This window comes from Triticum urartu, chromosome 7, assembly GCF_003073215.2.
Source record: "Triticum urartu cultivar G1812 chromosome 7, Tu2.1, whole genome shotgun sequence".
Classification (NCBI taxonomy): domain Eukaryota; kingdom Viridiplantae; phylum Streptophyta; class Magnoliopsida; order Poales; family Poaceae; genus Triticum; species Triticum urartu.
Window position 1 is genome coordinate 18,088,182 of NC_053028.1, and position 25,390 is coordinate 18,113,571.

The 25,390-nt window shown below is 44.6% G+C and overlaps 1 protein-coding gene and 2 long non-coding RNA genes across 9 annotated transcripts; 2 read left to right on the forward strand and 1 right to left on the reverse strand.

Moving 5' to 3' along the window:
- Positions 1–613: 613 nt before the first annotated feature.
- Positions 614–9,466, reverse strand: LOC125524528 (putative disease resistance RPP13-like protein 3). Its single transcript, XM_048689571.1, has 5 exons — positions 9,213–9,466; positions 1,469–4,411; positions 1,220–1,369; positions 920–1,051; positions 614–812 (listed from the first exon to the last, which is right to left on the reverse strand). The coding sequence occupies exons 1-5, from the start codon at positions 9,326–9,328 to the stop codon at positions 698–700; spliced, it is 3,456 nt and encodes a 1,151-aa protein (XP_048545528.1). The 5' UTR covers positions 9,329–9,466; the 3' UTR covers positions 614–697.
- Positions 9,467–12,064: 2,598 nt separating this feature from the next.
- LOC125525651 lies at positions 12,065–12,990 on the forward strand. Its single transcript, XR_007291380.1, has 3 exons — positions 12,065–12,236; positions 12,495–12,596; positions 12,917–12,990. It is a non-coding gene; the product is annotated as an uncharacterized LOC125525651 (long non-coding RNA).
- Positions 12,991–17,786: 4,796 nt separating this feature from the next.
- LOC125525501 lies at positions 17,787–25,067 on the forward strand. Of its 7 annotated transcripts, none has more exons than XR_007291318.1 (11): positions 17,787–17,843; positions 18,049–18,150; positions 18,243–18,418; positions 20,298–20,497; positions 20,613–20,812; positions 21,765–21,793; positions 21,916–22,070; positions 22,577–22,745; positions 23,273–23,568; positions 23,974–24,149; positions 24,710–25,067. It is a non-coding gene; the product is annotated as an uncharacterized LOC125525501 (long non-coding RNA). The 7 variants fall into 7 exon arrangements; XR_007291319.1 differs by having other exon boundaries at positions 17,807–17,843; positions 18,049–18,096; XR_007291317.1 differs by lacking the exon at positions 17,787–17,843 and having other exon boundaries at positions 17,970–18,096.
- The last annotated feature ends 323 nt before the right edge of the window (positions 25,068–25,390 follow it).

The following is a 25,390-nucleotide window of genomic DNA, read 5'->3' on the forward strand; positions in this document are numbered from 1 at the left end:
GTGCCGCCGTGATTCGCTTAACTATCTGGGCAAGCTGAAAAGCTGAACAGACATGGCAAGACCGAGGTCCCCTGCCACTTCGATAGTCACCGAGCGAGCGTTGTGCCAGTTAGGTATCTCATTGTGATCCATATATATATATAGCACGTCAAATCAGCAAGGCACCAATTTTCTGCTCCGATCTTCAACGGTAGCACCGGCACCAATTCTCTGAGCCGAACTGGCAATGACTGCAGCAGCGCTAATTGCGAGATTCAGGCAACATAGCCAGTATAAATAAATTGGTGCCTGAAAGTTGCGCATGCATAATTGTCATAACAGCATTTTGCACAAGTCTTAAACTGTGTAACCACTGTATAATGCTTACAACATAGAGAAATAACATACCAGAAGTTGATGTACATTTGCACGAAAATGCTCAGCAAACAAATACTCCCTCTTAATTTTGGACTGAGGTTGTAGGTTTTGCGTTGCCACATGACTGTTGATTTGATCATGCCCTGCTCCAGCTTTGACCCATGTTTTGTTCTGCTCGCCAATAATACAAACTGTGATGTTCTTCTGCTCTACAGAAAGGGTTAAATGCTGTAGTTAGAGTCTTAGAGATCGGTACCAGGAGGCTGTCGGAGCTGAAGACCTGAAGGCGATTGACAGAGGGTACAGTGATGATCGCCGAATAGAAACAATTGAGCAGCATTCACTCAGAAAGATTATCTTGCAGGTCATCAGAAATGCAAGAGCAGAAATCATCTTCGTCATCTTCCACCACAGAGAAGCCTTCAAATTCAACATGCACTTGGCCATTGATCTCGCTGTTAGGCTCAACAAGAGGGAGAATGTTGAATTACAAAAATGTACATATGTAGCATCTCAGTTGATAGTTTTCTATTAGCACAGGACAGAAGAGAAATTAGCTTACCTGACTTCCATTGTCGACATGACCTCCACCACCTCTGATTGTGAGCTCTCTCCCGCCGTACCAATATCAGGAAGGAGGACTGGCTCCTCCTCTGTTTCTTCTACTTGTACAACATTAGACGCTTCTCCTTCACTGTTAAGGCCAACAAGATTGCATGTGGTGAATTTTAGTAAGTAAACAAGTAAACATATATAATTACATATACTAGGCTCAACAAGAGGGAGAACGTTGAATTACAAAAACTTACTCCCTATGTAAACCTTTATAAGACGAAGGGTCATAGAAGAGAAATTAGCTGACCTGACATTCGATATCGGCATGGCCACCACCACCTCTTGTTGTGAGCTCTCTCCTGCCGAACCAGTCTCAGGAAGGAGGGCTGATTCCTCCTCTGTTTCGTCTGCTCGTACAACATTAGATCCTTGGACATCCTCATGTTCATCGCCTCCACTGTTAGGGCAAACAACCAAGGACACATAAATCAGTAGTTCAGTACTTGGCTACTACAGTACTAGTAGTAGTTTAATTGAATGAGAGAAGTAGGCTGACCTGTCGCTCCCACTCGTCGATGTCTGCGAGGAGGTATCTCCTGTTTCTGCAGGCTCATGGATTTGGGGTGGTTCTAATTCTTCATTTTCTTCTATCACTTCTACATTGGAGCCTCTGGGGATCCTTCCAAGGTCATGGCTGGTCCGCCCCTCTGCCAGCCGCAGCACGGGACGGTTCGGGTGTATGTCCACTTCATTTCGCAGCATGGCAAGATTCGCCACGTGAGCAAAGTCTCCAAGGGCAATCTCCTTGAGACTTGGAAGGTGCTTGATACCAATAATCCCCAATCTTAGCAAGACTCCAGATATTTGTAGCCTTTCCAGCTTAGGAGAGGTGCCCTTCTCAAAAGCCAACTGTCTTGGTTGATTAAGGCCCCATATATCAAGTGTCATCAGGCTTGGAAATGCTTCCGCTTTAAAGACTAGCTTGTCTCCAACATAAGAATCCCACCCAAGACGAAAGAGAGTGAGATTCGGCAGTTCCCCTAGTATTTGCAAGGTTTTACTTTCTTCCTTTAGCTGGTTGTACTCAAAGTAAACCTTCACCAAATGCATAAGACTTCCCACCCAAGCGGGCATCTCCGCTCCAAGACTTCCAACCAAGTTCAGGGTCTTCAGCAGGGGTGGAGGAGACAAAACAAAATGCAGCCACTCAAGTGTTCCATGGCCACTACCCCGTCCATTAGCTTCGATGCGAAGAGAGCGCAGTGAAGAGAGCTTCTGAATAGCTGCACAAAGTATCTTACACTTTTCGTCGGTGGCACCTTGTGTTACCACGCTTAGTTTTCTTAGCTGTGTAAGGTCCCCCATCTCTTCAACGGCTTTTCCACTAGTTCGTGTGATATCAACCACCTCTAGTATAAGTAACTCCTTTAAGTTTCCAATACCTCTTGGCAAACTCACACCCGGTGACTCAAACCAACGGCTAGAGTAGGCCATTTGTACACCAGAGACCACCTTGGCCCTGTTACCCTGGGGCGGACCATATACGGGTGTAACTATCATTGGCACAGGTGGCGGCCTAATCTTTGCCAGTTGTTCACTAGGGCTATGTTGGCCAAAGTTGGAATGTACTTTATTTTTGCAACATCGAAGGCTACGGAGACTCCGGAGTTTACTGACTTGAACTGGGAGGGTTGAAATATAAGTGTCTCGTATGTCCAAAATCTGCAAGCCTTGTAATTTTCCTATACACCTTGGAAGTTTATAAATATTTGAATACCCTTTGGGATACGAAAGATTCACGTATTTCAAGTGGCGCAGTACTCCTATGTTGCTGATATCTTTCTCTGTTACTCTAAATTGAGCACCTTCTAGATCCAAAGCTCTAAGCATTCTCAAGTTGGGTGAACAAAGTGAAGGTGGTAGCTCTTTGGGTCTCTCACTAAACATTGTTAATGACCGAACATGGCACCAGTCCATGCCTAAATCATTGTTGCTTCTACCATGGAATGCTACATGCCGGAAGTTCTCTGCTACACTGGTTACATTTTCTCCAGCCAAGTACACAAAATTTTCATCTCTTGAAATTGACACCATGACATCACGCATGATATCATGAACTCTACAACTCTTAACATTTCCTTCTATGCTCACCCTTGATGGCTCAATCATGCTTCGATTGATTAACTCATTAAAGTAGCTTTTTCCAACATCCTCAATGTTCCACCCAACCCTGGATTTAACAAACCCCTCTGCTATCCATCTCTCTATTAGACGCCTTCTTTTGATTTCATAGTCCTCGGGAAAGATGCTTAAGTACAAAAAGCATGACTTAAGATGAGAAGGCAAGTGACTATAGCTCAGAGTAACCATCCTCCTCATTACTTCGAGGCTAGGGTTGCTCTCGAGCTCAGATGGAAGCTGGTTATAGACAAATTCCCAATCACCTAACCTTTTAGTCGCAAGAATACCTCCTATTGTAAGCACAGCTAGTGGTAGGCAACCACACTTTTTAACTAGTTGTTCAACTATGTCCTTGAAGTTCTCATCTTTCCCCATGTCCTCATGTGTTCTCCTACTCTTTCTTAGGAGCAATGTTGTGGCATCAACTGGCTCTAGAGGTTTAAGATGGTAGATAAGGGATTCAAGTGTGCACTCCTTTGCTAGGCCGATATCCCTTGTTGTTACTATTATCCGACTACCTTTAATATTACTACCAGAGAAAACAATATCATTGATCCACTTCCAAGCATCAATGGTCCACAAGTCATCAAGAATAATAAAGTACCTGTTATACTTCAACCATGTTGTGAGGTACTTGGTAAGGTCCTCTACTTGCACAACCTTCCCTTCAAGTCCATTCAAGCATATCTTTAGCGAATCTCCACCCAAAAGTTGGTTGATCATATCCTTGAGCACACCTATCTTGTTAAATGACTGTGAAACTGTGATCCAAGCACGAGATGGGAATTTCTTTACAATATCTTCCTCACTATCATATATTTTCCTTGCAAGAGTAGTCTTGCCTAAACCACCCATGCCAACAACACATATTACCTTGGCATTACCTTCTGCGGTGTTGACATCCATTAGCTTAATCAGCTCCACCTTGGGCTTGGAGAAGCCCACAAGTTCTGTTTCATCAATATTGTTAGCCGAGTGACTACGAACATCTTCTTTGTAGGAATTGACCTCTTCAATGTTGTTCACAGCCTCCATCTTGATAAAGCTATAGCGTGTGTTCCTAATACTTACTTCTTCAACTCTTGATTTAAGATCGCGGATCCGCATGGCGATCTCATGGCGATCTTTTAGCTTTGTGAGACGTTGTGCCAAGCTTTGGCTTCCCACATGCACCATGAATTCACTAAGGCAGTCTTCAATATTATAGGATAGATCCCTTACTTGCTTCGCCCACACCTTCAGTAGCGCGTCTTTTTTCTTTATTGCTTCAGCGACCTCTAAGAACGCCTGGATTGTTTCTAGCTCATCTTTGATGAACCTGTCGAGTTAGGATTAAAATATATAAAAGAATGCTTATGGTATTGTACATTTGTGCACACAAAACAATCAATAAAAGTCACACACACACACACACACACGCACACACACACACACACACACACACACACATATGCATGTGAGAATTTGAAAAAACATAGTTGAAAAACTTCAGAAAACGAAAAAAATAAACCCTCGCAAAAATATTGAGCACACATATATCAATATACCTATTAGAGGTGTGAAAACCCAATACAACGAACGGTGGAGATGGAACTTAGGTTGTGTTTGGTTGAGCTACAAATTCTGGAAAGTTGTCGTGGAAAAGCTGCTGTAAAAATGCTGCTATAGAAAAGCTGGAGGCTGTTTGGTTGAAATGACTGTGAAACTGTATTAGCTGTGAATTATCTGTAATGCCCCTAGGGCCTGAGTGAATATATTTATATGCTAATTGACCGTAAAGCAACGATATGTACATTTGTAGGAAATTGAACGATCATTTTGCTGCGGCTCTGGTGGATGGGGAGAACGAGGGGTGGCCTGCACCTTGTGCTGGATGTCTCGCTCGGGAGGAATAGGTCCAATCGTTTTTCACTTGCGAGTGGCAAACATGGGTAAATACTACAAAAACCAGAAGTTGGCTGCAAAAGCTCAACCAAACACATCCTTAAGGGGCTGATTTTAATGGGTTGTAAATTTTTGTGTGGCCACGAGTGTTTAGTTCAAACTTATTGGACCTTGACGATGGCAAGGGAATGATCACTTATTACCCATAATGCAACCTGTCAGTGATGTATGTCTCACCATTGGCAGACCATGAGATGGCTAGTAGAGTCATGGCCGTAGTAGTAACAATGTCACTAATGACTGGCCTCTTTTCATTTCCGTTGGTGGCAGAGTGGTGACTTTTCTGCTAAAACAGCACCTTCTGTTAGATTCACTACTCAAGGGCACCTAGTCGCCCGCCAATGGTGAGAAGTATTACTGATGGGCCTCAGTGGTGACTGATAAACAAAGTATTTTTTGGAGTAGTGTATCACCAACTTAGGACATCACCAACGGTGTACATCAAATCAGACACATTGAATGTCCGCAGACACGATCAGCTGTGTCCACGGACAGCGGTAGGGGAGCCGGTCGTCCAACTGTATGCATCAAATCTGGACAGCAGGATGGTCCAGACGGATCTAGTGAAAAAAGCACATGGCATGTGAGGACATGTGGTCCAACTCACAGTAGGCAAGCAGGTTGTGCGGACTCCCACAAAGCTCCCCCAGGTTTGGTTTGGTTTTGTAGGAATTCAGACATTCGAGTTGGTACACGAACGTTTGCTGCACATCGTTGAAAGCTAAAAAGTGTTTGATCAGCACCATCGGTACATTTAGGGGCATTTTGGTGCATGCCGTTGTAGTTTCCCTTAGATCTAGGGCAACAATTGATCAAAGTGTTTCATTTCCCCAAGTAGCGGCTAGGGCATATACCTCCCCTCCAAGATCCACTGTTGGGCCCACGGATTCGCCTCCCTCTGTTTGTCGCTCCGGCCACCGGTGGCGAGGAGGAGAATCTCGGTGCCTCAGCTCTGCACAATAGTTTAAATTAGGGTACCTTTAGACCTTGCAACATTTGGGCAGACGGCCACGCTTCTTCTTCAAGTTGGTCTTTCAGACTTCAATCCTCCTTAAGTTCATCCGTCTGGACGACATCGATAGAGCTACGATGTAAATTCTTGTCATCTGCTTGGGATGGTGTGGTTAGGATTTCTTGTCGTGCGTGTGCAGCAGCGAGATCTGGTGTCACGCACTTAATATGGATTCAAGGGTTCAACGGCAGCGATAGCGGCTCCAGGACACTAGTCCTTTGGGATATGTGCATGAAACCTTCTCTACTGCCGTTACAATGTCGGGCTTGCTCCGATAGTGGAGCGGCGACAGCGGCGCATCGGCGGCTCGTTCTAGCGGCAATGGTGGCCGTTCTGTCGTCTAGGGAGCTCAATGTAATTTAGTGTTTGTGGTGCTTTGTACTACGGGTGAACTTTTATATTAGATTTGGATGCTTTTTTGCACTACTCCGGTAGGTCATGAGTTTGATTCATAAATTCATCATTTTATTTTCCTAAGAAAATGTAAATGCAAGAATTTTATTTTATTTTCAAATAAAATAGACATTCATGCACATAAATTTTTTGTGGGTGAACATACACAAGTCGGGGTTATTATATTAGTCGTGGTGAGCTACGTAATTTTGCTCTCTCAAGCTTTCAGCTATGATCCCAACTATTTTGGTCATTTCGACAAAGAAGTTTGTTAGGGTGGGTACTAAGTAATACAAAAAAAGAACGGAAACACTAACTCCCACATGTGTGGGCGTTTGCATCTCGCCCACACGCGTGGATCCGCGTCTGTTTGTGGGTGCACGAATTTTGACATGTTTGTGGTGCCACGTAGGACTGGGCTGGTGTGTGGGCATTCACTCGGTCGCCAACACGTTCGTTTCACCACACAGAGGGGCCGGTGTGTGAGCGTTTAGCAGTTCGCCCACACGCCAGTTTTCACTCACGCATAAGGGTTGGTGTGTGGGCATTTGCCATCTCGTCCACACGCCCGTCTCCTCTATCCACACCCAAGCTGCCAGTTGCCATGCGTTTTGCAGTGTACATGGCAATTGCCCTAGCGTGCTTGTAAGTATATGGCAACTCTCTTTTTTTTACGCGAACATGTCAGTTGCCATGTGTTTTGCAGGGTACACGGCAACTGCCCTAGTGTGCTTGTACGCAGATGGCAACTCCATCATTTACCCGAACATGTTGTTTTGCCATGTCTTTTTGTAGTGCTATACGGCAACTGCCTAGTGTTAGTAGATGACAACTCCTAAGGTTTTCAAATCATGTCAACTATAGTAAACCAGATCATACATGGCAACTGCTTAGTGTTAGTAGGTGGCAACCTCTAAAGTTTTCGAATCATGGCAACTATAATAAATCAGACCATACATGGCAACAGCTGCAGTTGTTCAAAATGGCATCTGGCACTTTGACCTGAGATGGCAACTGCAGTTGAGCAACCATGGCAACTGTAGTTCAGCGACATGGCAACAGTAGTTAAACGGACATTGAAGAGGATCCGGACAATGGCAACTGCAGGGACGCGTGGTGACTATCACGCGGGGCGTGCGGGACCGTGAGGTAGGTGGCTGAGAGAAGTCGTGTGGGTGTTATGCATTTTGCCCACACGTAGGCGTGTGAGAGAAGATCGCAAGGAAAAAAACAGGCGTGTGGGCGCTAGTTATTTTGCCCACACGTAGGCGTGTGGGCTGTTCGTCTTAGACACCACACAAAACGTGTGGGCAGACCCCTTAACGCCCACACGTGTGGCATTTATCGTCGTCCAAAAAGAAATACCATCTTGCTAGTAAAACCCGATGATACCCGATGCATTGCTATTCAAAATTATTGAAATATAATTTAATCATATTTTATTGTATTAAACATGAATTTATATTATAATATAAGAACCCAGATGGAAATACATATTATATAATATATTTAATTATTGTATAATTATACATTTTTTCTATATATAAGTAGCATAGTTGAATGGAAAATCTTTTCCATGCATGATTACATGTTGAGGTGACATGTTTGCTTGTTGAAACAAATATGTTAATGGATTAATAATACTAGATGATATTCCATGCGCATGCGTTGCTGCAGAAATTGGTTGCAACCTATTTTAATGAGATTTTTGGTTGTATGAAATAGAATATTTAAATTTATGATAGGATAACTAAAACTAAAAATAAGTATAATTTACTTTATTTATTATTGTTTACTTGTAAACTCTTTTTTAAAATATAAAGAGCATTGTAGAACGGAAACACACATGGTTGCATGTTGAGTGGAACTTTCCGCATGCATATGGATACATGTTTCTATGTTTTGTTTGAATGTTGAGAGAAATAGGATAGTGAAGATTACATTTTTAGTTACATAGGCTGAGAACTGAAACTGGAAATACATATAATTTATTTATAAAATATTTATTAAAAATAAAACTGCATAATAGAATGGAAAACATATTTTCTCATGCTTAGTTACATTTTGAGAAAAATAAGTTAGTTAGTGTCACCGATTTATTAATTATGTAGAATGTGTATTCATTAAAATTTAGAGGTTCTGTGCACCACTGGATGTGCATCCCCTCAGGAAAAGGGAAAAGACTCCATGAAACTAGTGCCTAAAGCTGCATGATGCTCGATACTCCCTCCGTTTTTACTTACTCCACATATTAGCTCGGACGCAAGTCAAACTTTATAAAGTTTGACCAAATTTATCGAAACAATTTAAACTTTCATGATAATAAATTTATATGATATGAAAATACGTTGAAGGATGATTCTAATTATATTGATTTGGTATTGTGGATGTTAATATATTTTTTTGTAAACTTGATCAAAGTTTATAGAGTTTGACTCAATATGTCATATGCTTGATGTACCAGCCAAGCCAGTTTTTTTTATCAGTTCCCTTATCCTTGGCGCAAAAGTAAAAAGAAAAGGAGAGGTTATGAAAGGTAAAAGGACTGAAAATCCTAAAAAAAGCGCGCTTTGACTTGAAATCAAATTAGATAAAGCTGATATGCGAAGTAAATGAAAACAGAGGGAGTACTATACATATACAATGGATCCACCGAATATTTGTAGCAAATTGCTCGATGCATGTGCATGACAGATATATATGACCCCTGAACCAGGGAAGCAGCGGGAGGAGGTCGTCACATCCATCGGATGCGATCGAATTAACATACCAGATATCCTTCCGCACGCCGACGAGGAGACCCATCTCGGCGGCAGCGGCCGACGCGGCCATACCGACGGCGCTGCGCAGCACGGTCCTCGCCATGCTCAACACCGTCTCCGCCATAGCCTCTGCTCCGATCGATTCCTCTCAGAAGAGTTGACCTCACGATCGTTGGGTGTGTGCTGATCAGGACAAGGGGCAAGGAATTGGTGCAGCAAGCAACACAAGAGAGGCCGCGGTGCTCTTTTTCCCGCCGCGGTGCTCTCTTATAAAAGAGAAGCCGCTGATCCAATAGTTTATTCTTTCCACAATCGTGATTGGTTTAGACCAAATAATATGATGCTTGTAGTGCTTAGGCGCGTAGCGTGTACGTGTGTCTAAGCATGGTGGGCACCACCACCCTTGCTTCCCACCCCACCCACCCTCCCTTGTTAGCCGCGGTGAGTGTAGGCTGTGCACCGAAGGTGTTAGGCCAACTCCAGCGCGCGACCCCATCCCATCCTGCCCTGTCCGTTTAGCGTAAAACGGACAGACCCCACGGCCCAGCACGCGACACCCTGGACCAATCTTGTCCGTTTTGTTTCCGGTCCGACCCATTTCGAGTGTAAACATGCGTCCGGTTTGGGTCCAGGCGGACAGCAAACGGACGCGCCGCTCGTCCGCATCAGGGTCGCGTGGCAGGCGGCCACCTACCTCCCACCGCCCAACATAAATGCGCACGCGCGGTCGGCCCCACCTGTTCACTACTAGGGAAAACCTTATACATAGAATCTTAGCAGCAACACAGTTTAAAAACAAACGCTCCTGCTAATTAGCAGTAGCGAGCTTGAGGAAACCGCGCTACTAATAACCCGATAGTAGTAGCGCAGGTTTTTACCCCTCGCTACTACTAAGTGATTTCCACCGTGCCTCCCATGACCAGCCGTAGTAGTAGCGCGGGTTATAAACCCACGCTACTACTAAGTCAATAGTAGTAGCGCGGTTTATAAACCCCACGCTACCACCTGCATCTACTCCCACCCCACCAACCATCCCACGCCATGTCTAAAAAAACACTCAACGCCCGATCCAGATCCCCAATCCCGTCTCTGCTCCCACCTCTCCTCCTCTCCCAAGTCCCAACCCGCCATGGAGGGGGAGCCGCCCGCGCAGGGCCCGCCCCCCAGCGCCGCCGCCGCCTACGGCTCCGGCGGCGGCGGGGAGAAGGGCGCCCCGTGCCAGGAGTGCGGGGAGCAGCCGTGGAAGTACCGGTGCCCGGGCTGCTCCCGCCTCACCTGCAGCCTCCCCTGCGTGCAGGCCCACAATCGTCACACCGCCTGCTCCGGCAAGCGCCCCCGCACCGTCCCCGTCCCGCTCACCCCGTTCGACGGCAACCAGCTCCTCTCCGGTGACAGATTCGTCCCTCGACCTCCAGGCCAGTCCCTCGCTCGCCATGGCCTCCATCCATGCTGACTGTCCGTCCCCTGTTTTCTCTGCATGCAGATTACAACTTGCTAGAGGAGACGAGCTAGGTCAGGGAGTCGGCCCACAGGCTGCTCGACGGCTTCGGCCGCAACTTCGGCTGCGGCTTCGTGGGACGCCATGGCGCCCAGCTGCCGCCGTGGCTCTCCTTCCTCCCCAAGGCCGCGGAGCGCCGGGGCGTCCGGCTCGCCGTCCAAACCTGAATTTTCCATGGACCATGTTTGTAACTTGTATGTGTTGCTTTTGTTGCTTCAGCCTTCAGTTTACCAGGAGATACTTGTGGTCAATGTACCAGGTTGCTTGTTTCTACCGGGATAAGTGCGAGGCATACATTCCTGCCGGTGTCGGCGGCTCGATCAGGTGAGCTACAAGTTCTCCAACAAATGTCCACAACAGTACATGTATTTATCAGTGTCAGTGATGTTCCAAATGGTACGCAAAACCTTCAGAATCAGATACAGTTGTTGAGGTTTTCAGATAACTGCAGGTCGGGGGGCATCGGTTGTCGAGGCCGAGAAGACCGGGCTGTCGTAGGATAGCTTCAAGACAACCATTGTCAAACGCGACAACGAAAACATCCATGTGAGATTGTTTGTGAACTCTGCCAAGCCATGTTAAATTAAAGCTGAACTCAGAAAAAAATTGGGTCCTGGTGATATATAAGGAAGTCAATTAAATTTTTTTTCATTGACCATTTGTAGTAGTATAGATTTCTTAAAGGATTAAACAAAAATATCCTATGTCTAGAACTAGAAGACATCTTAGAAAATTAGGATACAGAGCTAGAAGGATGCACAACTTCAGGAAAGAACAATTATTATATTTTAACCTTGTAAAGGTTGTATGTTGTGTTGGCTAAGACTAAAGATTGTAAATTCATCACCGTACCAATGTCGTTCTCTTTGCAGATGATTCTAGAAACTATATTATGCTAGGAGTGCCTTACTGCAGCAACTAGCAGCAAGGCCAGCCACTGGTTAAATTGTAAAGCTGTACTGACTTTCAGCAAGATCATGCGATGATCTTAGTATGCTTCTGCTGCCAAGTAAGAAATACAGTTTGTCAAAGTATGGATGTGGGCTAAAATGGAATCAGGTGGACAGATCGTTCCCTAGAAAATCCGTTGAATATGTGAATCTAGAAGTACTGCCGATTGTAGAGATTGATTCTTTGAATATGTGAATCTAGCGGATAGACTGCCTCTCTGCCCGCTTGCTCGCCAGCGGCAGCGTCGCACACTGAGGTACGCACCACCCCCATCGTCGTTCCTCTTCCATTCGGGAACTCACTGGTCGATGCGCATGCACGGGACCAATGTCTGAAGCGTAGTGCAACTGTCCAGTTCATCGATTGTGGCGAGCCAGTTAAATTTGCAAATCTAAATTTGTTTGTGCTTGAAATTCCTGCCTGTTGAGGGCGTAGCTTTCAGACGATTAGTTACCATGGGCTACACTACGATTTGTGAATTATTAATGCTGACGAAACGGCGAGTGATTGATTCTACTGATGCATCTCTTTATGGCAGAAAAGCTCAACACTCTCAAGGACCAGCTCAGGGGACTGGAGGCAGGTCCGGTAGAAGATCTGTCCAGTAAGCATTTCTTCACCCTTGGGCTACTTTGCACAAATGGACTGTGTATTATACTCCAAGTGCTTCTTTTTGTTATGGACGGTTCGGTATATGAACCATGTGATCAATGTTTGATTTCATATTGCTCTATCGTTGTCCTTTGCTGCATTTGATGGACTTGTAAACTATCTCTGCAGCACAAAATTTGACCATGGAGATGACTAACATGGCTTCTCTGTCTTATGCTCTATTTGTCAGTGAAAAATCTTGCACCTTGACCGACAGAATTAAGAGGGACTAGAATGGGGAAGGACCTCTGCTGTATCAGCTAACAGTAACACATCAGCAGTACCTAATGAAGTATGGTTCCAACCCTCAAGCCCACGATGGAACTGGTTACTTGAATGTGAATGGCCAACTCCATGCCAGCTATCTTTTAATCTTACTATGCTTTTGCATTATCTTCTTTAGTGAGAAGTTGTTATATTTGAAAGGGAACAGGGCAAAGTGTTGCACTCTTGCTTTTGTTAGAGCACTATATTTTATTGTTAACCATGCTATGGTTCAAACTCCTTTTTATTCTGCTCATATGATATTGCTCATCTTTTGTTTTCTCTCCTGATGCCTCCTGTATTTAGAGTAGAAATATTCTTAATTTAGTGTTTCTTGAACATGGCCAGGGCAATGGATAAAATCTACTCTGGAGAGTTGACAGAGGGAGCACATGCTAAGTTGACTTTTTCCTACGGATTTGCTTATCATGAAGATGCTTGCAAGGATGTAGAGGGAGCGGATCATTTGGAGAGATGCCACTGTTTGGTGTTTTTATGCATTTTGGTTTGCTTGTAACTGTGTTTGCACTAGCTGGCAAGAAGTGTAAAACCATGACAATTTTGTATGCTCTTACAAGATGTGCTCTAATGCCGCTGGTTTATTATAAATCTTGGATTAGTAATGATGTGTAATGCTGCCGGTTTATTGCAAATATGTGTTTGTTTTAGTTGTTGGAATTGTATGCATAGAATGGAATTGGTGGCTTTTTTTAATTCCTAATTAGTTAGTAGTAGCGTGGGAAAAACCGAACGCGCTACTACTACTTCATTAGTAGCAGCGTGGGTTTGAAACCGGGCTACTACTAACTTTTTAGTAGTAACGTGGGGAAAAACCTGCCGCGCTACTACTATTTCATTACTAGTAGCGTAGGTTTGCACCTGCGCTACTACTAAAATGTTAGTAGTAGCGTGGGTTTACCCGCGCTACTACTAACTATTAGCTGTAGCGCGATACTAATAGCTAGCCATTTTACCCGCGCTGCTAGTAGCCTTTTTCCTAGTAGTGGTCATCCGCCCAGGCGCGCCGTAGGCGTCCTTCTTAAATGGGAAGCCATGGACCGGTCGCAGTCCATGCTCCCACATCAGTTGACGCGGCCTCCTCGAAACCCACACCCAAACCCTAGCTCTCCCTTCCCCTTCCTCGAGCTCGCTGGCCACCGACAGCCATGGTGTGGTGGAACACCGGCTGCAAGGGGGCGCACGACCACGAGGCTGGCTCGTCCTAGGGCCGCCGCCGCTGCGGCGTCAAAGCAGAGCCCGCATCACCCCCATGGCACGCCCCATGGCGGGCCCCCGCGCCTACCCCATTCACCATCGGCCCTACGGCCGGCGGCGAGCGCGACGGGCAGTACATCCACGCGGATGTTTGCCATCGTTATTGGGAGACGAGGACGCCGCTCCCCTAGAGCGACGTTCACCTCCCCAATAACTGGCATCTTCCGCGGACCGGGTGCCGATCCAGCCGGTCCCGATGAGCGGCCGTGCGCGCCGTGAGGAGATCGAACGCCGCCGCCGCCTCCTGCTAGAAGACCTCTACTACGACCCCAGGTACGCCGTCGACCCCGACCTCTAGGAAGCATGGTTTCGGGACGAGCACGACACGCGGCGCGCGTCCTTCTTTGTCGGCACCTCATCGGGGCCGCGGCGGCCACGTGAGCGCCGCGCGCGTGGTCCGAGCCCTCCCCAGGTGCGCGGGCGTACGCGGGTGCGCGGCATCACGCCGACGCCGTCGCCTTCGCCCTCTCTGTCGCCACAACCACCTCCTCGCATGACAGAGGAGGAGGAGGCCCGGCTCCTTCAACGTGTCATGGAAGACTCCATGAACACGCACGATGAGCGCAATGGGAGGGCCTGGAGACCATGATTGCCCTCTCTGCGGCCGGCAACGTGGCCGTGCCGGAGCTGGACATGAGGGAGGAGGTGAAGGAGGAGGCGCTGGAGGAGCAGCCCGTCGCTGCGTTCCACCTGGCCTGGTGGGCCAGGGGTGGAGCTGATCGTGCATGGCCGCCGACATGGGCGACGCCGTGGGGGCCGTGAACTAGTGCCCTACACCGCTGCGCTCACCGAAGCGCGAGACGTCGCCACGGGGTGAGGTGGTGCAGACGCCTCCCACCTTCCAGGAGCCTCCCGCCTTCTAGGGACTGGCCCACCTCTGGACGCCGCCGGTGACGACGACGACAACGGCGACGCATGAGGAGACGGCGACGGGCACGACATCGATGGGCACGGCAGGAGCGCGCGGGAGGCGCTTTTCTTTTGTTTTTTATGTTAATTATGTCTATTGAACTGTGGAACCGGGGCGTTCTAGGGCCGTGATGTTTAATTATGTTTTTATGTTTCTACGTTTGCGTTTATTTTAATTTTTTGGCATTTTTTTAGTTTTTGCGACTTTTTAAATCACGTCCCACCACGGACATGATCTGAGATGCGGCCGCGCATTGGGCGTACCGACAGGGCAACGGCCCCAAGCAAACATGGGCGACCCCATTACCGTCCCAAACGGATGAAAGCAGGTCAAAACGAACATCCGTTTGGGATCGTGCACTGAAGTTGGCCTTAGTGGTGCTCCCTCTCTCATTAGCATGGTGGGCACCCACCAGCCGTTGGGGCCGCCAGTGGTCATCTTGCTGACATGATGCCAGGACGCACGTGGATCCGTCACAACTGTGGGCGGATACAATTTAGTGGTGGGTAGCAATGCAAGCGGACAGTGTTTGCTTGTCCGTGGTCGTCCGTGAAGCAAAAAATACACTAATATTGGAGAACTGAGGGTAACTCAGTTGGCAAGGCGCGGGGGTTCACAGCCAGCCCATCAGGGTTCAAGTCTCGGCTTCCACGTTTGGTGCTCACGGAGTTTTCTTCTATAAAAAAATGCCAACAGGCTAGTCTAGCCCGGGCTGGTCTCATTTTTTTCTTTCTAAAAATACACTAATATTCATTGTTTTAATATAAACGCATTAGTTCAGATTTTCTGTTCGCGCACAAGTGGCCGCCGTCCGCTTGCATCCCTATCAGTAGGTGCTGGTTGGTGCAACAGCGCAGTGATAAGGCTCGCCAGATCAAGAGGATCTGGCGCGATACCGTAGGTATTTATTGGCTTTGCCTCGTGAGGAGGTTGTGCGAAGTTGAAAGTGTATCCTGGTTTCCTAGGCGGTTTTTGATAATTAATGTGAACATATAACGAGGGATTAATGATTCTTAAGTCTATTACAGATTAGCTCCAAGAAGATGCAACAAGGGTAATGAATGACGGCCTCTCAATTCTTCGACAACGACTGTTGGCCAAGTCAAGGAGTTAGCTATTTCATTTTAATAATCCAAGATCATAGTAACTCCATAGGTATACCAATACTATCGAATGGGGGTTGAGATTTCTAAGTTGAGTTTCTTTCTTCATATGCTTAAAGATCAAACTCCAATGGAAAAAGTCTTTTACTTTTCCATGCATCTCTCTGCATTCTTACTATCTAGAGCCTCTGAACCACTCCTAGAGATGGTCGCTGCAAACCCTAGTTCTTTAGAATTTTACCATTCCACTCCAAACCACTGTAGCACTTTTCCCATTCTTCTTGTACTACTCGAAACATCTGAAAGTTTCCGGTTAGAATTTCAAAATGGCTCACTTATGCAAGTTCTTATTTCCGTCTCTTACTCTTGTAGATTTGTTTGTGTTGGATATTTCGTAGGCTAACACTATAAAATATTAAAAGTGCCAAAACATTTGAAAAATTAATGAGTCCTCTATACTTGCTTGTAGTCTATTCATCCCCCCCCCCCTCGCTCTCTCTCTCTCTAGACATATTAAACGATCCTAAACTTCGTAATCAAGGTATCCATAAAGGTACATAAAGTTTTCGTGAGGAATACATCAAAATGAATGAGAAAATTGACATCAGAGCTCCATGGGCATTCGTGTTTGTTTATGTTTCTTCAATCTACTAAGCTTTGTTTAGTTAATCAATAATGTAGGATCTTATGTTAGAAAAATAATGCATGGCTATGCATTTTGATTTCGATGGGTGTTAGATGACATCTCTACAAGCAAGTTGAAACACGCATGTATCGTGGGCACTGAATTAATACATTTTCATTTAATCATTTGGTAGCTCAACTGGCACCATAGCCGACAAGCATCTTGATTATGGCTATTGACTTGACATTTTAAAGGGGTACTCTGTCATTACAGCCACCGACTGGCCGATGGGACTTCTCACACTTTTTTTTTGCGGGGACTTCTCACACTTGATTTGAGGCTTGGGTTGACTGATGGGTCGTTTGTGCTGAGGTCTTCGGATTTCAGTATAAACTTATTTATAATTATTCTAGAAAAATAAAGCAGGAAAAATTGATTAACCGCAAATTGTATAATGGACAAACGCTTCTTGGAAAAGCTAGATAATAAGAAGTCACCGAAATACCAAACACAATCTTGTAAACTAAACTCTAACCGCTAATTATTCTATAAACCAGATAAGAGTAACTTGGCTACTTTGTAAATATGCAAGAAAAAAAAAGAGTCGGCATGTGAAAGAGACGCTCCAGCTTTCCTTTGCTGATTATTGTTGCAGGGCACATCGTCTACTACACTAATCTCTACTCCTAATGAAGCAGTTGGTAGTCTCCGCCGGTCAATTTTCGTCCCATCTCCATTGGTTTTTTTTCGTCCTAAAAAAATCTGCGAAATTTCGTAGGTTAACCAGGAAAAACCCTCCGCTCGATCCACCCCTCGTGCGACCGCTCTCTTCCCCTCCCCTCCCGATGCGGCGCTGCCCCCATCTCTTGCTCCTCCGCTGCCGCCGCCCCTGCTTCCCCGATTCACGCATCTCACCCTCCCTCCTGCACTAGCATCCGCCGCCGCCAGTGCGTTGGCTGCCTCCCTCCCCCATCGCCGGCCACCACTCGCCCCCATAACCGGTCGCCGCCAGCCTTCCTTGCCGCCGGCGCCGCCGATTCCTCATCTTTTCTTCGTAGCCACAATCTTCCCTCGCGTCCGGGCTCCTCCTCCTCCACCGCCGCCCGAACAATCGATCCCCACCTAGCCGGGGATGGAGGCACGCGAGGACGTCGGCAGCAGGAACGGCGGCGTGGCGGCCTTCCTGGCGTCGTGCGCGGTGTCTGGCGACGACGGCCAGGGCCGTGCTCGAGCGCCTCCAGGCCCCCGCCACGCGCGCCGGGGCAAGGCGCCATCCGTCGCCGCCTCGCCGACGACCCGCCGCCGGGCAGGAGGAATGCTTCCACGCCTTCAACCTCCGCATCCACGACGTCGTCCTACAAGGTCGGCCCCCCATCCTCCCCACTGCCCGACGATGCCTACCCTTCCTCCTGTGTCGCCTCCCTCGACCGTGTAGGCACGTCGACATAACCTGGACGCCGTCACTGCATTGATCATGTAGATCAGGGCGCCTGCGACGTGACATAGCCGTTTTCTTCGGCCGAGCACTGAAAAGGGGCTGACGGCTGCATCGCCATGCCATTTGTAGCTCAAGATTTGTAAGCCGCACAAGGTCATCTCTGCCGCTTCACTTCTGGTTCGCCTCTCTGCTCCTCCCAACGCATCTATCTCGTGATTTCAATAACTGAAGGTGCTGGTGGCCATCCTTGCCCTCTTCTCCTTCCCGTCCCTGACCTGCCATTCTCGTCCTCACTCACCCTGATTGGTGTTCTTGTGTTGCAGGGTTGAAGGTCAAGGTCGGCGACCTGTATGTCCACAAGTTGTCCCATGGCTGTTCACTGTGGGATGTGATCGAGAGGTGAGGCCTCTTTGCCTGTTGAACAGGTGCAGGGCCTCCCGCTTATTCCTACTTTCTTGCAGTCAAAGGACGGGGTTCGGTGAAACCAGAGCAAACTAAGGTCTATGGTTATCTCCCGAAAAAAGGGTGTATGGTTATTTTAATTCCCTGTTCTTTCTTTTAGAAAAGTCACTGTTATTCGTAGCCATATGGTACATGCATGTGTGTCAAGTTTCATTTGTAATAAATTACATTAGCTGAATTTAAACAGATTAAGTTTCCTAATGCAGGGCAAAAGCATAGTGTATTCAGTTTGATATTGTTCCCGTATTTATTTGTTCTGGGCATAGCTAAACTCTCAAATTGTAAAATCAATTTGTCCAGTTTACATATTTTCAATCAGAAGTCATCTTGTTTTGTTCATAAATTGTGTCATTTATAGTTTAACTTAACTCGTCATGTAATTATCTGTTTCTACCTATTGGAGGGCATAGCACATATATAACCTGTGGGCCAATGGGCTGAGGTTTTCAAATGTTATTTTACCCCTCATGTCTATTATAGGCTAGATACATTTCTGCCATCTTATTAAGTACTCAGATTTCTATTTAATGAACTCAGATTTAAAGACAATAGTCCTTTCCCAATAATAAAAGATGTATTTTATGAGGTAGTACAGTCGTAGACTTTTCTTATGTTCTGATTTGTCATTCCACCTCACTGAAAGAGCTTGTAAATTTGTAATTGGTTCAACAAATAGCATACACTTTCTTTCGGTTTGAATAGTCTGAACTTTGTAGCTCAGCGGCTACTTTGCGGGTGTATTTAAATCTTTTGGCCACACTAGGAAAGGGTAGACTATTTTAGGTGATAAGTCGGTTGGTTAATGTTGTAGTCCCTTTTTTATTGGAATGTTTTATGTTTCTGTACATTAGTTTTGGTAGAAAATCCACATCTACTGTGGCATCTCTTCCGTTTTTGGTGTTCTCCTGAAAGAGCGAAGGGGCAAAGGGTTTCTTCAGTATTGCACAAGACTTTGATCTATCTGGTTGGTTCTGCTTCAGCTGGGGTTATTGGCTTATTGCCGATGTTTCCCTCTGCTCTATGGAGGCAGCGGCATATGTAGGATCCTGAATTGGGGTGTAAAGAGTAAAAGAAAAAAAAACTCCACTAGACACGCACATTTTTCTTTTGAGGGGTACCCAGCCATGTGCGTATGCTCGAGCTATAGAGAAAAAAATTGTTGCTCACTCTGGAACCCATTGATCAATCGGGGGAATTGCAGTTCTGGTCTGATGGCCTTTTACGTGCTAGGCCAGCTGCTTAGTTAATGGCTTGAGGGGGAAATATAAAGGGTGTTAAATGATAGGAGGTGGGCAGGGCTGCTTTGCTACAAGGCACTAAATTTTCAGATTATTATAGCTAGCAAACTACACATATATGTATAAACCTTGGTCTGCAATTGGTAGTAGTACTTGTTTGTTACTGAACTTTGAAATTGGTTTGCGTAAATTTGGAATATGTCTTGACATATTTTACTCGGCCGCGGTTCAGCTGTTAGGTTTGCTTCAAAATTTTACTTTCTGTGAGCATCACTTTCTTAGGGCATCTGATTCCTAACAGCCCTCTAATGGAATTCATTATGCATATGCATTTCTCAATAGGGAACAAAGGAAAAACATCTATTATTACTAGGTAAAAAAACGCGGATGACAAAGTGAACCAAAAGCAGGCTCGAGGTTTCTTGTCCTAAGAACCTGACCTGAGATAGCTTCTAAAAAATCCATAATCAGATAGGGTCAAGGAACATATGAGATCAGAATACAGTAGGGCATTGATCAAGCGATTTATTTACAGGAGTATTTTATTACATGCGTGTGTAGTACAGGTTGTTGTTTCACAATAGTTTCCATGGCCTCTAAGCATCATTATTCATGTGTGAACTTTCAATATTTGTGATTTTCGTTCTGGTTGCATAAGAATTTATCGAATGCTTTTAGGATCCCAGCAAAGAAGGAAGCTAATAATGATGGACATACCTAGCATTTTCGGCCCCGGAGATAGGTCCATCACTCTCTACGAGGGCATAAATCATCATCCAGATCCAGATTCCATTTTCAGGAATAAGACCGTCGCACAGCTGGGATGTGGCAATGGTTGGATATCCATTGCGCTTGCAGAAAAATGGTGCCCTTCCAAGGTTGGTATCTCTTGTCCCGTCCGCTATCTCAGGTCAGGTGTCATTATTCATTTGTGAACTTTCAATATTTGTGATTTTGGTTCTGGTTGCATAAGAATTTATCGAATGCTTTTAGGATCCCAGCAAAGAAGGAAGCTAATAATGATGGACATACCTAGCATTTTCGGCCCCGGAGATAGGTCCATCACTCTCTACGAGGGCATAAATCATCATCCAGATCCAGATTCCATTTTCAGGAATAAGATCGTCGCACAGCTGGGATGTGGCAATGGTTGGATATCCATTGCGCTTGCAGAAAAATGGTGCCCTTCCAAGGTTGGTGTCTCTTGTCCCGTCCCCTGTGGACATTTATCTTATGATCCTCGTTACGTAAGTGGGAACTGCAGCAGTTTCACATTTGTTTATAAAAGTGGGAGCTCCATAGTTAGATATTTACCCAGGTTTGACGATATGATACTTCACAGACTTCTGATAATCTGCCGACAGCCTAAGTTAGTCGGAGCATCTGAGAAAACAATATATGTCCCCCTCCCCTGGTTTTTTCTCGTCCTGCCTCCCACCTCCCAATTCCCCCGCAGTAACGATCCCACCTCCCAGTTTCGTCGGTTTTTTTCGTCGATTTTTTATTCGTCCCCCTCCCACTGGTTTTATTCATTTTCATGCTTGATGTAAAGTTTAGTGTTTCTTTCCTTCTGTTTCATGGTAATGATGCGTTGGATATGCTTTAGTGAATGGAGGAATCTGAGAACACATAGTGATTTAACCTTACCTGTTAAATGCTTACATGCATGTTCATTCTGTTCAACTAAAGATAACCACGATTATAGGGATATTATCTTCCCACAAGCATGTTTGTGCGTAGGAATAAACATGATTCTCACCACCCTTCCTAATTCGTAATGCAAATACTTGACTAATGTTGGATCTTGCATATGCAATGAATACTAATGAAGGCCATGTGCCTTTCTTATTTCATGCACTCTTTGCCCAGTTACCTACTTAGAGTTTCAGTTCGCTGCACAATTATCGTGCCACTGAAATATGTAATGTGAAACCCTCTCCCATCTGTTCTCATTTTATAAGAGTGCAACTTTTTATATAACAGGACCCTTCCAGGTGTTAGATTTATAGTTAATTACTACTTAGTTTACTATTCAGGATGTTCACACATTTTTCTTGGGTACAATTAATAATTTTCATTCTTTATGTAGGTTTGGAGATGACACGTACTAAAAATCTAATTATTTTCTCTTGTCGTTTTTTGTAGTTAATTCAAGGAGGACCCTACATCTAAAGGTAACAGAGCAGTTTATATCATAATTCCATTGCTGGATTTCTAGAAGAATGAAAAAGGGAGAAATGGTTGTTTCATTTGGTGTGCGAATCTGGTTTAAAGTGTGCCTGCTTATATCTGGCAGATCTTGGTTGCAAAAGTATATCAGGAAGATCTTGGTTGCAAAAGTGATCAGATATACTCCTCTGTACCAAAATATAAGACGTTTTTCTCAGTTCAATTGAACTGCAAAAATATCTTATACTTTCGTACGGAGGGAGTAATAGTCAACACAACCAGGTTGGTTCTGTAATTAAATGCCTAGCTAAGATCTTGTAATTTTGAATCAAATAGTTTGACTACACAAAGAATTATATTTACTTTGTGTAAGATCTTGTAATTCTGAACTATTCTAAATCAAATATTTTGTCTACTATTCTATATAGGTCTTAAGTAGCAAAGCTAGGCATTGTACATAATTTTGTTTTGCTTTGGATTTCAATTAACTTGGAATTGGGGGAGAAGTTAACAATAAGGTTCATGTCTACAAGGTTGGAACGTTGAGATATTAGGAACTGTGCATTAGTACTCCCCGTGAAAAACCGACCGGCAGGGAATGAGAATAGCCCACGAACTCCAGATTTTTTGATGGGTTTGTATTTGAATTTCTGTGTATTGATAGAAGTTTAAAGAAATATGGATAACAGTAAGCACATCATCCATACACACATGCACTCACACATGGTCAGTACCACCACTATCCTAATCATTTAACTACTGATTGGTTTTAATAACATTTTTCCCAGGCGGGGGCACATGCCATTTTTTCTCCTTCACCATGGACCCTGAATTTGCTGAACTCTGGGCGTGTCGATGGGCTGCTCAGCTTACATGTGAACTGGACGTGGCAAAGCTTATCCTGGAGACGAACTCAAAGCTATGAAAATTCATGTATACTGATTATCGAGCATTATGGTATGTTTTCCATGAGACTCAATTTGTTATGTCTAGAGGCATGGCTTTCAGAATAAATGCAGACTGTATGTTTACTCATTATCGTGATCTTTGTATATCTGTAACTACACCATACAGCTTGAGCCACTTGATGACCAACCTGCAATTAGATGTTACAAATATAAATGCAATATGTTAATTCTAAGGTGGCATCCAATTCCTAATAATTCATACCTGAAATAAAATTGTGATTTATTCGCTATCTTACTATCATATCCGCATCGAGCACAACCGAACTCCTCTTATATCCAGTGAGGCCAACTATCCAGAATCTTGTCACCATCTTAAATCCATTGATGTTTTTCTGTTAAAGGCTTTGTTCTATGTACATACTGAAATTAGCAAAGCCAAACTTTTAATCTGAAAATATCACTTTATAGTACTTTGGTCTGTAAATGTGTTGCGTTGCTGTATTTTAAAGATGCGGTTTGTATTGGAAAAGATTACATTAAAGATGGTGTCGATCCTGATGACGGGCTGCCTTGCAGGGCAAGGGACGGGGGTACAAGGCATGGTCTGCGGCGCCGCACCTTGTTGTTCCCTGCCGGTGGCGGGCGAGCTGCAGTGGCGCTTCTCTGTTGCGTGGCGAGGGACGGGGGCGGAAGGTGTGCATCTGCAGTGCCACTCCTGGGGCATGCCTCTCCGGCGACATTGCCGGCGTACACAACATACCTTACTACACGGGGATTTCATCTCTGAACTAAATATTACGTCCGAAGACTGAAACATCCAGAAGATTTATTGAGACTATTCATTGATGGTCTTTCTCTACTACACGAGGAAGGTAATTTATGTGGTTCTTTTTCCATTTCAATGTACCGTTGTGTTATTTCGGTTGAAAAAATAAAGTTTCTACATATTTTCATGGCTTATGAAAAGTAGCTGAGATCCGTTGTTTTATTCCTACTTATTGAGGAAATTTCTGTGAAGCTAAAGTTGAAGTTGTTCATCTTTTTTTCTACAATTTAGTACTCTTGACATAGTTCTAAAATTTATCATTTCAAAAGATCAGTGTAGTAGTGCAGGCTAACAAAACCGTATTTTCTACAGGCCTGAGGTAGACAAACATAACAACTGATGAAAGAAGAACATATTTGTACCTTGTTGCCCGCTGACTATATGCATGGTTGAATTGTAGTATGTGTGATACATGAGAATAATGTAATATGAAGTGAAACATGGTGGATAGGGCTTCGTGAATGAGCTGGCGGAGAAGATGTCAGTGGTGGAAGCGGAGATGTTATAGAAGATGTTGCGGGCGGTACCGGAGGAAATGGCCAAATGGGGTTCCTCGGAGCCGACAAGAAGGATGCTGCAGCGGCACATATTGGTTTCCATTTCCATCCAGAGAAGAACTTATGAACGGTATGTGCGCGATCCATTCATTCTTTCGTTTGATCCTTCCTTATTCCCCTCAACTCAGATTCTTTTTCTTTTGCACTTACATGGTTTTTATGGATCAATAAATTTAGTGACATTAATGGCAATGAGAATATCATATATCCATAAACTTCACATTGTTGTTTTTCAGCAGAATATGATGTTTGTCTCTTTTTCATATGGACTGCAATATGGTCGATGGTAGCTTGCTGAATAGGTTAAGCGAGACCCAAGACATAATTTCATTCCCAGAGTTTGACTTGCTGAATAGGTTAAAAGCCTACTACAAAATATATTAGACACGGAGTTTGTAAGGGTTACATGTATGCAATTTACATGGGTCTATCTAATGTTAGAGTTTCATGCCTCTAATTATTTGTATTTATGTATTCTAGCTATGGATACCAGTAGCATTAGTTCTTTTAAAGTACTGCATTTATAAACTTTACTATTTAGATAATGTATATGAAAATATCAAGTAATTATAAATGCCATTTATGATCACAAACGATCTTACCGGATGATTGTTTTCATGGCCTTCAAAGAAGAGATATCCTAGAAGTTGAGTGCAGTTGGAGGGGCCTCAGTCCTTTTGAGCCAAGAAAAGTAGATGGGGCATGTCCAAGCTATGAATAGTAGATGGGAAAGTGTTGAAATATTTTGTGTTTCCATGGTTTGTAAATGGTAGGAGGTATATGTAGTAACCTGTACGGTTTCAAGTGCCAAATTTCATGTGTAAAAGTTTGCTAGGGAATTCTGATTGTAGAATCTTGGAATAAGGGAACAAAATCCTACATGTGTCATATATTTAATTAATGGATAATAACAACAGACATGCTTTCATGAGATGATTAATCTTAAGCATAGAAGGGCATCCATGTGCCACCTATCATTTGTAATGCATAATAAAGAGTTCTATGTTTTTGTGTTTTGTGCATTAGATCTGATCCTATATGTTACCGAATTACATTGTAAGTAAAGTGGATCTCAATATTTTTGTATGTTATCAGCTATCTTTTCTATACATGTGAAATTTGATATGCAATTAGTAACAACTAACCTGCAATGAGTAGGAAGGCATAGTAATGTAATGAATAACCCAATATCGAATACTGATAATAATATCGACAAAACGTTCTTGATTTTTTAAGGCCCGTGGCAACGCACGGGCACTCTACTAGTAGTACTTAATTTTACAGCGAAGACTTGCACACGATGACCAGGTA

What these genes read in the sequence shown, in the direction of transcription:
- LOC125524528 (XM_048689571.1), bottom strand. Translation starts at nt 9,328, where the DNA reads ATGGCGGAGACGGTGTTGAGCATGGCGAGGACCGTGCTGCGCAGCGCC. An exon ending in GGCGTGCGGAAGGATATCTG is followed by an intron (nt 4,412 to 9,212) that starts GTATGTTAATTC and finishes CTAACTCGACAG; the next exon opens with GTTCATCAAAGATGAGCTAG. An exon ending in ATGCCGATATCGAATGTCAG is followed by an intron (nt 1,052 to 1,219) that starts GTCAGCTAATTT and finishes TGGCCTTAACAG; the next exon opens with TGAAGGAGAAGCGTCTAATG.